Here is a 17,499-nt window from a genome sequence, read left to right on the forward strand (position 1 = left end):
TCCTGTATAATGCTTGTAAATTTGGTAAATATGATTCAAATATGTAGTGTCACTTTAAAGGTATTACACCTTATACCACATACTGCAATGACCAATGAATATAAAACCCAGAAATTTCTTTATTGTCAAGCCAGTAGCATTTTTAAGAATAACAATTGTAATGGCTACCATTGCATCTTCCATAGGGGTTGTTATCTAGCTTTCATAGTCTCCTGAATGGTAATTATGCATTATTATAGGAAGAGGGTTGCAGAAACGCTGTGGAACATTCTGAAATCTGCTAAATAGCGGAGACAACTCTGTGGAAGCTGTGAAGAGAGAAATTTTTTTGTCACTTTTAGAAAACAGAAAGAAAACTAGCAGGCATAATTAAGAATCTTTATCAACTTGACAGAAGAGGACAACTCAAGGAGTTATGTTAATTCATGTGTTTTTCTGTTTTTAAGTGGAAATGCTCATTAAAGAGTTTCCTGCTTTTATGTACATAAAGCTTAATTATTATAAAAGATAAAGTTATGTAACTCCCTAATAGATTTTTGTTCTTGCTTTTTCTGTTGGCTGTCACTGGGTGTCTATTACATGATAATCTCTCCTAGTAATATCACCATAAGAATTGAACAGAAACCGTTCTAATATATTTTACAGATTAGCTAGAAGTAGATATCATTGTGCCCAGTCTAAACAATTGCTTTTATTTGTACTACACTTATACTAACAGCATCAGTATTAGTACCTTTTACTACCAAAAAGATGCTGCTGATGATATATTTGGCTGGATACAGAATTGCATTCACATATAGGATGTGATTAGATATACAATCTGCTCAGGTGTTCTGGATGTAAACAAAAATATTCCATTAGGCCATGTTCACACAATGTATGTTTTGCATAAATCACGGCTGTTGCTGCAATATGCAACAATAGCCATCAATAATGCAAAACATACGTTGTATCGCTCTGGCCAGAATTCCAACCAGCCAGGGCCGTTTCTAGAGGCGGGCGGGCCGGGCGGCCGCACGGGGCACCGACAGCTAGGGGGCGCTGGTGGCACCCCCCAGACTCCACTTAGCTGCGCGCACCCCCGGCCGGCAAGCCGGCCGCCCGCCTGCTGGCTCGCTCGCCCCATCACCTGCTCCTCTGAACAATCACCTCGCGTAGCTCCGCCCCCGGACTGCCTGGACCTCCGTCTCCGGGTCGCCCATAGCTCCGCCCCCGGACCTCCCGTAGCTCCGCCCCTGCACCGCTCCGACCCAGCCGAGCACTCTGCACCTGCAGACATCTCCCTCCAGCAGCGCAATGATGTCATTTCACTGCGTTTGCTGGAGAGATGTGTGCAGGGGCGGCAGCGGCCTGCTCCTCGCAGGCTGGAGAGGAAGAGAAGAGGAGAGAGGGACCCCTATGCCAGAATAAGGTGAGTATAATGTTTGTTTTTTTTGTGTGTGTGTTTGGCAATGCAGGGGGAGCAGAGGGGATTATTACTATTTGGGGGGGGGCAGCACAGGGAGAGGAGGACTATGACAATGGGGACAGCAGAGGGGGAATTATTACAATGGGGACAGCACAGGGGGGATTACAGGGGGTGGTCACTCAGCTTTCCCAGCATCCTGTATGTCAGTGTGTAATGGAGGTCACACAGCTTTCCCAACATCCTGTATGTCAGTGTAATGAAGGTCACACAGCTTTCCCAGCATCCTGTATGTCACTGTAATGGAGGTCACCGAGCTTTCCCAGCATCCTGTATGTCAGTGTAATGGAGGTCACCCAGCTCTCCCAGTAGCCTGTATGTCAGTATATTGGAGGTCACCCAGCTTTCCCAGCATCCTGTATGTCAGTGTATTGGAGGTCACCCAGCTTTCCCAGTATCCTGTATGTCAGTGTGATGGAGATCACCCAGCTTTCCCAGTATCCTGTATGTCAGTGTGTAATGGAGGTCACACAGCTTTCCCAGTATCCTGTATGTCAGTGTAATGGAGGTCCCCCAGCTTTCCCAGTATCCTGTATGTCAGTGTAATGGAGGTCCCCCAGCTTTCCCAGTATCCTGTATGTCAGTGTGATGGAGGTCACACAGCTCTCCCAGCATCCTGTATGTCAGTGTAATGGAGGTCACACAGCTCTCCCAGCATCCTGTATGTCAGTGTAATGGAGGCCACACAGCTCTCTCAGCATCCTGTATGTCAGTGTAATGGAGGTCACACAGCTCTCTCAGCATCCTGTATGTCAGTGTAATGGAGGTCACACAGCTCTCCCAGCATCCTGTATGTCAGTGTAATGGAGGTCACACAGCTCTCCCAGCATCCTGTATGCCAGTGTGATGGAGGTCATCCAGCTCTCCCAGCATCCTGTATGTCAGTGTGATGGAGGTCATCCAGCTCTCCCAGTATCCTGTATGTCAGTGTGATGGAGGTCATCCAGCTCTCCCAGTATCCTGTATGTTAGTGTGATGGAGGTCACACAGCTCTCCCAGCATCCTGTATGTCAGTGTGATGGAGGTCATCCAGCTCTCCCAGCATCCTGTATGTCAGTGTGATGGAGGTCATCCAGCTCTCCCAGTATCCTGTATGTCAGTGTGATGGAGGTCATCCAGCTCTCCCAGTATCCTGTATGTCAGTGTGATGGAGGTCACACCTTGCAGACTTTACTGCACCAAGCAGCAGAATTACTATAGGAGCCTATAGGAGGGAAAAGGGAAGGAAGTTGCTGGATAAGTGCGGAGCCTGAGATGTTTGTCTGGCAGGTTCTGAGGAGACGAATTGTAGCTGCAAGAAATCATCATGGTGGTCCAGTTGGAGAGGAGAAGGAAAATGGTGCCGCAGATCAAAGAAAACAGCACCTGTGATTCCCTGTATGATGATTTTGTATTCGGTTGAACATTATCTCTTAGGGGTGCAACACCGATCTATTCCATAATACACACACTGCTTCTTCCTAATAACCTGAAACCTGATAAAAGCCCCAGGGCTGAATTGAGTGTGGTTACGGGGGGGCGCTTTTATCAAGATTCACCCTGTCTCCAAAATTATCTAGAAACTGCCCTGCAACCGGCCGTGCGAAAAACTGACGTCAGTTTTGTGCTGCTGCTATTCATTGAATAGTGGCCACACAGACATGTCAGTTCACACAATGGAGAGTGCTGCTCCAGCCGCACTCTCCATTGTGTACAATGTTGAATTGGGATGCCAATTCAACAGAAATGAAGATCATCTGGCCAGTACTGCAAAACCGGCCTGATGATCTTCATTTCTGTTGAATTGGGTGATCTTCGCTAGCACAGGGATGATCTTTGCTAACAATGGGATGATCTTCGCTAACACCAGCTGTTCTGTGACCCAGCCTGGTCACAGAAGGGCCGGTGTTTCACGCTGTGTGAACCTGCCCTTAACTTGCAGTAAGCAGGTATTTTGTTCATTGGGAGGAATATAAAATTGTTAGAATCTTGTAGAACTGTTTATTGTTCAATTCTTGAGTTTTATTTGTATAAATACTCTAATAGGCTGGAATCACACATGTAGCTTCATGGCATTTTGAGATGCAGAATTTGAATCAGCTGTAAGAGCAGATCCAAATAGAAAGTATTAAATAAAAGACTGTTGCAATACTTCTCTCTTTTGCATCTATTTACACTCAGGCTATGTTCACACACAGTATTTTTGCTCAGTATTTTCGTCAGAATTTTTTAACCAAAGCCCGGCTGGTGTTTCAAAATAATGGCAATTATTTGTCCACTAAATTTCAACAGTGTGTGAACATAGCCTTCCACTCCTGGTTTTGACAAAACACCATTATCACTGAGCTCAGGGAGATCAGTGAAAAAAATCCAATGAAGTACTCACTCAAGAGTCTCCATTGATACATTGCCCCTCATAAATTTCCATTCCTGGTTTTGGTTGAAATACTGCCAAAAATACTGTGTGTGAACATAGCCTAAAACTGCATGAGTGATTCCAGCCTTATTTCAAGCCTTTACATTTTGGCTATGTTCACACAACATAAAAAAAAAGGCATCTGCCTTTTCTATTTAAAAATACATCAGTCATTGACGCGATTTAATGACCCGAATTGAAGTCTATGTAATGACAGACATTCAATGCACACAGTGTATTTAATAACGGAGGTTGTCTTCTCAGATAAATTTGAAGGAGACAGCACTTTGTAGAGTGAAAAACGGTGGCCTTTATTCACACCTCAATGTTGCGACGTTTCGGCTATACACAGTAGCCTTCCTCAAGCATGAATAAAGGCCACCGTTTTTCACTCTACAAAGTGCTGTCTCCTTCAAATTTATTGGATTATCCCGGACACTGAGCCCAGTCTAGTGAGGCGTGCACTAATCTATTTTTTCTCCTTTTTGCCTGTGCTGCTATATCATATTCAGTTGTCTTCTCAGATGTCAAAATAATGATCATGACAATTATTTTCAGATAAAAAATCAAACTGGGACAGCACTGGAAAAAATGGAAAAAAATAAGAATATTTAGATGGAGTGCACGTCTCACCGCACAGGACCCTTCCGTTCGGCTTCAATCCAATAGTAAACGTAGGAGACAGCACTTCTTGTGAAAAAACGTGATTTTTATTCACATCAGACGCGATGTTTCGGCTGGTACTTCACGCTTGAGAAAGACTGAAGTACCAGCCGAAACGTGTGAATAAAAAAAATCAAGTTTTTTCACAAGAAGTGCTGTCTCCTACGTTTACTAATTATTTTCGGACATCTTTTACAAACAGCGGACGTTATTTTTTAGTTGTTCACACACAGTTTTTCTTTTTTCATCATCCTTTCACCATTGTTACTATAAAATTCAATGGACTTTTCAATTAAAGACACACCCAAAGGGCAATTAGTCCTCCTAAACTAGAAAAATGTACCAGCAGCCGTCATTGCACTGACGGGCGTCAGACAGCAAAATGACAGACGACATTTTTTCTTTTAAAAAAAACAGAAAGGAAAATGCGTAGTGAGAACATAGCTCTTAGAACTTGGTACATACTGTTATATATTGAACTCAGCCATAACACCATACGCAGTTACGGCAGGTGTCTCAAGATTGCACAATTAGGTAGAGGTATACAAAAAGTCTTTATTACAATAAATCAATTTCATAAAAACAAATAAAATGAAATATGGGATAGAACACAGAGGTCAAAACCAGAGGGGGAGGAAGACGTCAGTGTGGTATAATAGTGATCAAAATATAATATACTGTGGTAGAAAAAATTAGAGCACTAACATCTAGTGGTCATTACTTGTATGGCAGGGAACGAGGCTCATCACAGATAGATACACAAAGCCCAGTGATTGTAACAAACCATAAAACATGTATATGGTATACAGGGAAACTGTATGTAACCCCAAAAAAAGATTTGCAATAGTGCAAGTAAATAAATCTAGTATTCAACCTAGCATACACAAGTGAAAAAACAATATGACCATACACAGATTAATTGTACCACAGGACCAACACTGAAGTCTTACCCCCCCCCCCCCGTCTGGCACTACAGGTGGTTATCATTTATATGAGTGTTTGTAGGGGACTTGGAGCACTAATAAAAAACAAAGCTCTGACCGCTAAATATTTAGAAATTAATCAGCACTCAATTTCAAACTTGTTTAACCCATTGAACCTTTACCATGGCTCATGGCACGAAGGTCCAGTACATCAATGATTCTTTTAGGCATTCTCAAACTTTGTAACTTTCTGTAAAAAAGTAAAACTTTATTATATGGTTAACATGTACACTGTTATGTAACTGACATTGGAAACTTCACAAGCTATGAATCAGTACTGAATGGAATAAAACCAAGAACAATTATTTGTACATTTATTGTCATACATTACAAGGAATAGGAATAACAAGTTATACAATGGTATAATAAATATAAAATATAATGAGTAGAATGATAAGATGAACACATCTTTCTAGTTGAGGAAGTATGATTTGTATGTGTATATTCTTAAATGTTTATAATTTCTCTTCCCTTGTGTGTGGTACAGGTGGACCCTCTGAAGGGAAATTAGTCCCAGGGGACCAGATCATTATGATAAATGAGGAGCCAGTCAGCAGTGCCCCTAGGGAGCGAGTGATCGACCTTGTCAGGTAAGTGATATGTTTTCTCTCTTATTTTGCCATACCCAGCAATAGCCTTGAGTTTGTTGCCACCAGTAATAAAACATTAATACACAGCATGATGTATGTTTTCTTGCATATGCACTCGGAATAATGAACAGCTGTGAATATAAATTGGAAGCTCTTAGAGATGAGCCTTTCAGTTATTTTTATTATGTGGCAATATCTAAAACTCTTAAAATTTCAAGTTAATAAGCCACAAAGTTCTTGGCGCTACATGGATGATTGATTTTCCATAATGGTAAGAAAAGATTCTCACTTAGATGTAGAATATTCTAAGTAATTGCCAGCTATTGTTTATTACAAGAGAGGAGATGTAGGCCAATAGCTCTGTGATTATTCTCACACGCAAAAGCCTCAAGTAGTCATTTACCAATACCAGCACCTGTGAAGAGAGGGATTATAGGGTAGTAGGAGGAAAAACCCAGCCTTGTAGCCTCTCCATCTGTAAAAAAAAAAAAAAAAACGTAGGTACCTCCGATACCTAGGGGGCTAAATGACTTGTAATAGAGACCAGTCATATGCAGTGTAGACACTATATTATATTAGGGGGCTGGGAAGGTGCAAAATACTGTTAACGCTCATCAGAGATGAGTCCGAAGCCCATAGAGAACGACTGGAGCAGTCATTCTCTATGTGCGTCCGACTCATCTCTGGTGAGCGCTCGCACGGCTACCAACAGGGAATTTTCGGCAACGGGACGGGGTCTGGGACCGGGACTTCGAGGAAGGGGTAAGTATAAGGGGCTCTACTGGGGGGTCGGGCGGGCTTAATCCGGGGAGCCGGGGTGACAAGTCTCCTTTAAATGCTGCTGACACTGGCTGAATAAATTTCCACATTCAGAAAGTGTGGCGTCCCCTTAAGGGTAGCTTCACACATACCGGATTTGCAGCGGATTTCACGCTGCCAGTTTGTAGCGAAATCCACTGCAAATCCTGGTACTGTCACTTCAGTGGGGTTACATAACCGCAGCTAAATTTTCATACATTACCTGCTTGGCGCCACGGCTGCATGTGAGGCTCCTAACTCCCGTTAGACCCACTCAGCCAATCAGTGACTGCGGCAGGGCCGTGCACTAATTGGCTGAGCAGGAACGATGGGAGCCAGGAGCCTCACATGCAGCCGCGGCGCCAAGCAGGTAATGTATTCTGCAGGCTGCCGGCGGCGGGGGGTTAAAGAGGCCGGGTTACATACTCACAGCAGAATGAAAATTCCACTTGGGGTATGTAACCCCATGGAAGTGACAGCACCAGGATTTACAGCTGATTTCGCGGCAAACTCACAGCGTGAAATCCACTGCAAATCCAGTACGTGTAAAGCTACCCTAAGGCTCTGCATCTTCTATTTTCTGTCTGTTTTAACAGTGCTGTTGTAGCCTGACAGCAAGTGGAACATGTCTTGCTTATTGCAGTCAGCTACGCTTCCTGCTCTGATCACACAGATAAGGGCTATACAGGGGGAGGGAGGAATACCCTGCCTATTTTTTTTTAAAGTGCAACTTATAATTTAAAAGAATATAGTATTTCCAGTATTATTAGTATTTATCATCTGTGAGTATGGCCTGTTTCTGGGATTTTAAGTAATACCCTATGTACATATACTCAATAAGCTTACACAGCTTGTCTCTAGTAGTCTGATAATTTAAAAACATAATTGTGGTTTGTAATATGCAATGAAGAAAAGTGTGATAAAGTTTTTTTTAGGAAAAAAAAAATGACCAAAAACTGGCATCATGATAGTTCCAATTCAAAATATTAAAAGGTTACTTCAGGAATTCATATATTTTTTTAATAGATTGCTGGGGTTGCATGGAAAATAATAAACAGCCTAGTCTCGCCTACCACGCTCCTCTGTGGGTCCTTCTATCTAGAACTGAGGGAACCTCAAGCAAGATTGAGTTCTTCCAAGCCTGAACGCTCAGCATTTGATTACCGGTGGCTGAAGAAGTTGAATGCAGCCCTAGGGAGTCCTGAAAAACATGACTACAGGCTATGGCAGTATCCTTGTTTTCCAGGCAGCCTTAGGGTATGTTAACACTACGGAATCCTGGCGGATCACCTGCCACATCTCCGCTAGTTCTCATAGGCTTAATTCTATGGGTTGGCAGTTTCCACCGTCCAGCTGAAGAATGCACCCGCTCATTCTTTGGGCGGACGGCAGAATCTGCCAACCCATAGAATGAAGCCTATGGGACCAGCAAAAATGCGCACGGCCATAAGTGGGGGCGAGCTGTGGAATCCGCGGCGGGTGATCTGCCAGGATTCCGTAGTGTGGACATACCCTCAGGGCTGCCTCCAACATCTTCAGTCTCCGGTTATCAAATGCTGACAGTTTGGGTTCAGGTGAATCCGACCATGCTCGAGGTTCGCTCATCTTTACTTCTGTCACATCTTCGGGCCCCCTGTTGAATGTTCTGGCCACTACTTATGAGATGGACTCAGCACAGTAGTGACAACCAATCACTAACTGAAGCAGGACAGTACTGCAACCAGTGATTGGCTGACAGGAGTAACCCTTTCACATCTTCTTTTTGAACACCTTCTAGCTAGAAAGTTGGAACCCAGCAACGTAATCAGTTTTTGTTGTTAATTTGGCAGGGAAAATGAACATAAAAAGTAGGTGGAGTAGCTCTAAGTAGCTCCGGCTTAATTATCTCTTCTACTGATTCCTGCCTCTATAAAATGTGTTTAGGTAAATCAAATGAATGCAAAGTATCCCACAACTGCTGTACTGTAGCAGATGTCCTACATTTATATTCTGAAGCTTAGTATGTAATGTTTAAAATAGAACAAATTAAGATGAACTTTTTTTGTCTTTTTCTAGCATAATCATTAAAACTCTTCTTATTTGCTTCCTATGTTTAAATATTACTTATTTAATAGTTTGGTTATTTCATTATGTTTTCTTATCTTGTAGCTGTAATTTTCCTAATAGCTAATAAACCTAAAGGGTTAAGGCCATATTACACACACAGATTTATCTGACAGATCATTAAAGCCAAAGCCAGGAACAGAATGTAAACAGGGAATAGGTCATAAAGGAAAGACTGAGATTTCTCCTCTTTTCAAAACCATTCCTGGCACTATTTAAAAGGCATGTATCGTCTAGATTTTTTTTATAACTGACAAACATTGTTAACATCGCTTTAATCAGCCGTCAGCCGTGCATCTCTTATAACATAGAGAGATATAAGGTTAATACACAGAGTGATGTGACGAGAGAGCGGTTGCTCGCCTGTCCTGTGATCGCTGGGTCTATTACACTGATTGGCCAATTTGGCAGATAATCTCTCCCTGTAATGGGGTCTTTGGTTTTAGACCTAATGATAAGACTGAAAAGTGAAATATTTCAGGTTTATTTTATAATATAGATAGTAAGATGTAAGAAGTAAGAAAACCAGAAAATTTTTTTTTTTTTTTAAATCTGTTTAACTCAAAAACTCTAACAGGGCAATTTTAGTGATCTGCCTATTGACACCAACATACTGTGTGAACTCTAGGCCAAACAGCTATGAGTAATTGCCACTTGAGACCAGTCAATGAACCCACTGTCATAGACTACAGTTCTGTTTACCTCAATTCTTGAAAAAATTTTTTTATTATAAATGAAAAAGTTATATAATAAATGCAACTAACGTACTTGATTTCATTTCATGGTTAAATACATAAAAGCTCATACATTAGATATGAGTGAACTGTTCATCACTTTGGTACTAAATTTAAGAAGCTCTCCTAGAAAACTTGCTAATTTATAGCACCATGCACAAGTTTTAGGCAAGTATGAAAGAAATACTGTAAAGTAAAAATGCTTTCAAAAACGGGATATTTGTTATTATTTTTTTATTTTTTATTTTTTGCTAATATTACTCTGTGCTGCAATGGCTTGTAATAAGTGCTCACATTTAAATTATGTGATGCTCTAATTTTGTGCCCGCTCTCTCAATCGCTCTTACGGCTGCAGGCAGCATTATGCCTCTGGCCTCAAGAAGCCTGGAGAAGGAGGCATAGGGTGACTGCATCAGAGCCAGGTGACTATGTCATTGTGTTGTTTTTTTTTTCTTCTTCTAATTTTACAAAATGGGGATTACCTACATGGGGGATATTATATAATGGAAGGGGGGGGGGTCACCTACCAGGGGGACTACCTACAGGGGGATGGAACTACTACGTCCATGGTGTGAGACTACTTTTTGGATCAGTATCTACATGGGGGGGGGCTGCCTACAGGGGGATTACCTACATCAGGCATATATACACTTTGTGCAAGTGTACCTAGAAGAATTCATGCTGTTTTAAATGCCATAGGTGGTCACAACAAATATTGATTTGGTTTAAATGTGTCTTGGGTTCATTCACAGTTTGTTAACCGATAATAAAATAAACTATTACATTGTAAGATTGAAAAAGACACGTGTCCATCAAGGTTAACTAAGAGTGGGGAAAAAAATAGATGAAGGAAAGGTGGAGGGATGAAGAAAGGGGAGGGATGTGGTTTCATATGTCTACAAATGCATTATTGTTATATTGTTCTAAAAGGTAGTCCAAGCCTGTTTAGACGTCCTCCACTGTTTTTGCTGTGACCAGCTCCTAAGGTGACTATCCCACAGGTTCACAGTTCTCAGGGTAAGGAAGGGTAATGTGTGACAGAGAACACAATATACACATGTATAATAATAATAATTCTATTGTGAAGTAAGTCTGTAAGTCTCTATAAAATCCAGATCTTTGGAGTACTGAATTACAATAATGCATTCATTTTTTTTGTTCTGCCATACTGCTTGGGGCCAAACCTGTAAGAAATTACTTTTTCCTTTGCCATTTTGTTCCCCAGTACATCATCAGCTTCTTCTTTTTCTTGGAAAACCCAGGAAATGAATATAGAAGCTTGTAGATCTTTGCTATTCATTGTTCTGTAATAAATACATTGTTCTAGCTATTATTAAAAAATCTGATTTAGTGAACCTATATAGCTGTTCCTGTCCATGCATTTTTAATGGGCTAGTACCTGTAAAGAACAATTCTTTCTTTTCTTAAAACAGAACACTATAAAGACAATAGTTAACTGACTACTGGGTAAAAAGAACATTGCCTGACTCCGTGATTTTTGACATCTATATGGAAGGAACATTGCAGATATAGGCTATGTTCACACAACGTCAAAAATAGAGAAAAGGCGGCCGACGTCATTTTAAACGGAGCAGAAAAAACGTTCTAGCAGCTCGAATTTACTGAAATGATTTTAATGGGTTAAAAATAAAAGTCACGTTTTATGGTGAGTGCCCTCCCATTCATCTTTTTGGTTTACTATTTATGACTGGAGTCTTCACTATTATGGAGGGAGCACCCCACTCATTTGACTCTGCCAGAGCATTAGCAGGGTATATGAATAGGACTTTATTCGCATTGCGATAGTGCCGATCGCTCTTTCTATGTCTTGGAACTATTACACAAAGTGATTATTGGCCGTACTTGGTCGATTACCAGCCATTCCGGCCAGTAATCATTTTGTGTAATACAATGTCCAAAAGTATTCCAGCGAGACAGCCATCCTTAATAAAATCCACTTTTTATTTAACTCGGACAAAGATAAAACATCCAACACATGGATACTGCAGTGATTAAGACGGACTGACGTCGAAACGCGTTGCATTATCCATGTGTTGGATGTTTTATCTTTGTCCGAGTCAAATAAAAAGTGGATTTTATTAATGGTCTGCTGGCCGTCGCTCCTTGTAACAGGAGCGGTGGCAGCAGACCACTGCTCTCTTCTATGGGCCACTCGGACAATCTAAAGATCTGAACACTTTGTTCCCCACTTTAGTAATAAATTGGAAGTGGTCATCAAAATTTGCAAATTCTAAGTAGTGCTAAGCGAACATGCTCGGTTGAGTACTTTGTGATGCTCAGGGTTCTGTTTAAATATTTGCGCTACTGTACTGACACAGCGGAGCTCCCATCATCATCATTCATTATGATGCCAGGAGCTTTGAAACAGTTTAAATACTAATTCTAATTTTTGTATTTTACACATCCCTTCAAGGGACGAAATATACAAAAATTTGAATGAAAAAAATGCAATACCTTACTGCAAGACACAGTGAAAATGAACCAGGCACCCTCGGCTCTGCCGAGCAGGGGTCACCTGGTTGAATGCTCAATTGATTTGAATGTGGTTCATAATCCAAGTCAAGCATGTGAGCATTGAAAAATGCACGACTCGAGTATCGAACACTGGCATTTTAGTGCTCACTAAACACTTCTAAGTCCTCTAACATCCTAACTGGGTTCACACTACGTATATTTCAGTCAGTATTGTGGTCCTCATATTGCAACCCAAACCAGGAGTGGATTGAAAACACAGAAATGATCTGTTCACACAATGTTGAAATTGAGTGGATGGCTGCCATATAATGGCAAATATTTGCTGTTATTTTAAATAACAGCAAATATTTGCTGTTATATTGAAATAATGGCAGTTATTCACTGTTATATGGCGGCCATCCACTCAATTTCAACATTGTGTGAACAGCTCCTTTCTGTGTTTTTAATCCACTCCTGGTTTTGGTTGCAATATGAGGACCACAATACTGACTGAAATATACGTAGTGTGAACCCAGTAAAGAAGTAAAATGACCTTTACCAAATAATACCTACAGAAACATATTGCAAATGTGATTTATTATTATAAGTAAATTATAATTATTAGCATTATGTACAATCACTATCTTTCTTAAAAGACCTAAGAATCAGTTAAAGCATTATTATTATTATTATTATAATATAATTTTCAGATTTGAAAAAAGGGCCTTGAGGCCAAAATTTGCTTGGTCCTTAAAAGGGTTGTTCAGGCATAGAAAAACATGGCTGCTTTCATCTAGACACAGCACCATTCTTGTCCTCAGATTTGATGTGATTTAGCAACTCTGTTCCCTTGAAGTAAATAAAGCTAAATTGTAATACCACACACAACCCGAGGACAGGGGTGGAGCTGTTTGTACAAGAAAGCCGTGCTTTCTTTAATCTTGGTTAGCCCCTCTAAGAGGTTACACTTGCTCATTTTTGCTGACTTGCTGCCTAATGAATTACACCCCCTGAGAAGCCATTGTCACAAGATTTTGTTCATTTAACAAATGAATAAGTGGCTTTAATGTTATTCTGGCTGTATACGGTGTATATATAAAGTCAAGTAAGAGAAGACAAGTAAAAGCCAGAATTTGCAGTAGGCTAAAAACAACACTCAGTTAGATGTGCTATTCTTAGTAAAGAAAAAAAATGTTCAGAAATTGCTCCAGCTAGGTCCTACTCTGAAACTCTGCTAACTTTTTCTGACATGTTTTTATGTGATGGAAAATGTGGCGTTCAAACTTTATAAAAATGACATTCGCCTACAGCAACAGGAAACAGTAAATTGATAGCGCTCAATAAGCCTCAATGAGCTGTCTAAATACATTTATGAAAATGTTCACAGCCAAGGTTGCATGAACCATAAGGAATTCTAGTCTAATTTTATTTATTCCCACCTTTACATATGGGATCACAATAATCAGCCATGACAGTGGATTAGTCAAAAGATGAATTTAGTAGGTAATTCTGAAATCAACCTGTCATAGATATAGAGAAAATAACCAAAATATCTTACCCAAAAGGACTTCTAAGCTTTGGGATTGTCTGTGGAGGGAACTTGCTAATATTATAGCCCTGTGATTCCAGCAGCATGGACACTGTTTGAGGCAAGCAGTCTTTGAAATATGAAGGGTTGGCGGCATGAGGCAGCTAAAGACTGGCAAGAATAATGTGAACCTGTAGGTTTGCAAAGCTAGTAAATATGGCCAGGCTGCAGCTCCACTGTATTTTTTATTATGACAATGATAACGTCTACCTAGTAAATTAGAAATAAGGAGAACGGCAGCATAAGTAGCTGAGATTTGGAAGGAAAACCTTCTCAGAAGATATGAGCATCTAAGAGCACTGCAAATTTATTTTTCATGGGAGGTATTTTTTAAGGGTAGCTTCACACGTACCGGATCTGCAGCGGATTTCGCACTACGAGTTTGCAGCAAAATCTGCTGCGGATCCAGTACATGTGAAGCTACCCTAAACATTGTCATTCTGAGTAATGCTTCAGCTACATTTGTCATGTTTTACAGAAGAAGGAAAAATAACATTGATTGAAGTCAGAGGGCTCTAGGAGGCTTTCTGCTGCTCCAAATAAGATGAAAATTAGACAATGGGTACTTAAGATGATGCACTGACTATTTGTTAAACAATAAAAATACATCACTGGTAGGCGGCACTATAGCAATAATGATATTTTATTTGCATAAATTAAGGTTTCGACAGGTGTATTAGTGATCAGCCATTATTGTCCAACAGCATGGCCTTCTTACTCACCTAATCATATCCTGTGTACCATCGGCCAGCAGGCACCCATTGATTTCTATGGGCAAGTCCATGCCACAAATAGGGGCCATACCACAGCATGTCTGTACTTTTTGCGGCACTGATCATTGTGCACTGATCTGTAAAAAAATACAGATGTGTGCATGTTACCAAAGAAATGAATGGGTCTATCACTTTCCACGATTACGGATCCATAATTGTAGACTGTATTATGCTGATGTGTGAAAGAGGCCTAAGTCTTCCGGTGTCATGACAACTGACATTGCTTTTAGGGGTCCATAGTTTTTCTGCATTAGGCTGGGTTCACACTGCGTTTTTGCAATCCGTTTACTGTATGCGTTTTATGGGAAAAAAACAGATGAAATTGTGTGTCATCCATTTGGATCCGTTTTCTATTGACTTCCATTATAAAAAAATGGATCGAAACGGATATGGTTTTTTTTTTTTTTTAACGTCAACACTACTTTTCTGTACGTTAAAAAAAGGGCATGCATTTCGATCCGTTTTTTTTTTTTTTATAATGGAAGTCAATAGAAAACGGATCCAAATGGATGACACACAATTGCACCCGTTTTTTCCATAAAACGTATACGTTAAGCGGATTGCAAAAATGCTGTGTGACTTTTCAAATCCTTTGGCTTCAATGATCTGTCAGATAAATCTCTGTGTGTAATAAGGCCCCTGCAAAGAGCTGATCAGCTGGGGTGCCAGTAGTCAGAAGCCCACACATCTAATATCAATGGCCTTTTCAGAGGAAAGGGGTAGATAGGCCTAAATAACCCCTTTAAGTCTTACTTACTTAAATTATGTCCTCCATCTTCATGGGATACTTCTTTGCTGCAGCCCTAGCTTTTATGAGATATTCCATTGGACATATTTTCTTAAAGATTAAAGATAAGTTGTGTATTGGTAGAGCATGATGAGCATGACTGAACCTATTAAAGTCAGAATTTTAATTAAAATGCTTTTTTATTTAAAAAAAAAAATACATTATTCTCACAATTAGGACAGGATTATAGTAAAGTGCAAAACATCAGCGGGAAATGGTAATAAATATAAATAACACTATGGTTGTTCTAAAAAGGTCTCAAGTGTACAATTTATGTTAAAAATAGTCAATTTCCCCTTTGCTGTTTTGTATTTCTACTTCAGCAAAATTCAGCATAAAATATCTGCTGTTGCATCATTTTCTTCTATTTTTGGATGCTATTTATTTGTTTATTTTTGAATGTTCTTTATATTTTTCTTTGGAATGACGTACAAAGGTCTCTCTCAGAGACCAATTTGCAAACCTAATTACAGGACCTTGGATTTCTGGTATAATTTTCTAGGTAAACCTACCTAGGGATTTGAAAACTGGAACATAAAAGGTAACTTTTGTTATATTTATGGTTTTTATGGTTTGGTTCCATAAAAGTTTTATGGAACATTAAAGCAACTCTGTACCCACAATCTGCCCCCCCCCCCAACCACTTCTACCTTTGGATAGCTGCTTTTAATCCAAGATCTGTCCTGGGGTCCGTTCAGCAGGTGATGCAGTTATTGTCCTGAAAAACGTTTAAACTTGCAGCCCTGTGTCAAATTGGCGTGGCACCGCCTCTCCGACCCTCCTTCCCACCTTCTTCACCATTAGGAATGCTCCAGGCAGGATTTCTTCTATTCATCACCTGTGTCAACACTGCACATGTGCTGGATCGTTAAGACACCTGTGCACTGTTCAGTTAGATGATAAATAGAAAAAATGCTGCCTGGGGCATTCCTAATGGTGAAGAGGGTAGAAAGGAGGGACAGAGAGGCGTTGCAAGCCTAGGGCATAGGTACTCTAGGCCATACCAATTTGACACAGGGCTACAAGTTTAAAAGTAGTTTTTTTAGCTAAATAACTGCATTACCTGCCAAATGGACCCCAGGACAGATCCTGGATTAAGATCTTGGACATGCAGAGTATTCCAGAGTATTCGTTAAAAATATCTTTATACTTTGCTTCATTCAGCTTTCTATATAATTTTATGCTTTTGTTTTTTTGCAAAGCTTACAATGACACGTTCACACAATGGCTGGTGTAAATTAGGAACAAGAAACAATAGGAACAAGAGAGGATATAACACTCAGATTAAGGGCCAGTTCACATTGAGGAATCAGTGCTGAAATTCAGCACTGATTCCTCACTGAAAATTCCTTCTAAAAATATAGTGCAGAGCCAAATTGCACTCTGCAGTTCACTCAGCAGAATTTCCACACTGAATTTTCTGTAGTGGATCCGCTTTCCACCAGAAGAATTGACGTGTCAATTCTTCTGTCAGATTCTGCTGGCGGAATCCCATTGAAATGAGCAGTGAGTTTCTGCTATAAAATTTTTCAGTGAGGAATCGGTGCGGAATCAGCGCAGAATACTCACGGAAATTCAGTGTGAAATTGAAAAATTAATTTGATCAAATGAAAAATTAATTTGCACGTAATTCCACCAGAGGTGATTCCAGGCAGAGCACTTACTTTGTGGAATTCTGTGAGAATTCCATGCAGAATTCCGCAAGAACACTTTCCGTCCAGAACACTTTCCTCGCTGATTCAGCGCTGATTCCACAGTGTGAACTGGCCCTAAAGAAGAAGACGTATTAGGCATTGAACTATCATGCTTTTATGCTATTTTTATAGACGTTCAGAGTCAGAAGGCACACTGCTTCTTGTACTTTCCACTCAATTTTAATTTTCATGGTGACAGCAGCCAGGTATCTATTTATATATATGCCAGTTATTACAGGGTTGTTTATACAGAAAAATTCTGAATTATAATGTTCTTGTTTGCTAAATTCTACACTGTACTAGCCTGATTTTTCTATAACAGCCAGGCATGAACTTATTGTATACCTGCTCAGGTCTTTTTTTACATTAAGCTGTCACATAAAGAGATAATTTACGGTATTATTCCATTTAAATGTATTTTCTCTTTTTTCGCCAATGTTAGCTGACACTG

The 17,499-nt window shown here is 40.2% G+C and overlaps 1 protein-coding gene across 1 annotated transcript in view; it reads left to right on the forward strand.

The window, feature by feature from the left end:
- The window catches only part of LOC138794185 (FERM and PDZ domain-containing protein 4-like), a 203,382-nt gene extending 197,282 nt beyond the window's left edge, over positions 1 to 6,100 (forward strand). Inside the window, exon 6 of the mRNA XM_069972959.1 lies at positions 5,994 to 6,100. Within this exon, the coding sequence (XP_069829060.1) occupies positions 5,994 to 6,100 (107 nt within the window). The remainder of the gene's footprint in view (positions 1 to 5,993) is intronic.
- The last annotated feature ends 11,399 nt before the right edge of the window (positions 6,101 to 17,499 follow it).

This window comes from Dendropsophus ebraccatus, chromosome 5 (assembly GCF_027789765.1).
Source record: "Dendropsophus ebraccatus isolate aDenEbr1 chromosome 5, aDenEbr1.pat, whole genome shotgun sequence".
Taxonomy (NCBI): domain Eukaryota; kingdom Metazoa; phylum Chordata; class Amphibia; order Anura; family Hylidae; genus Dendropsophus; species Dendropsophus ebraccatus.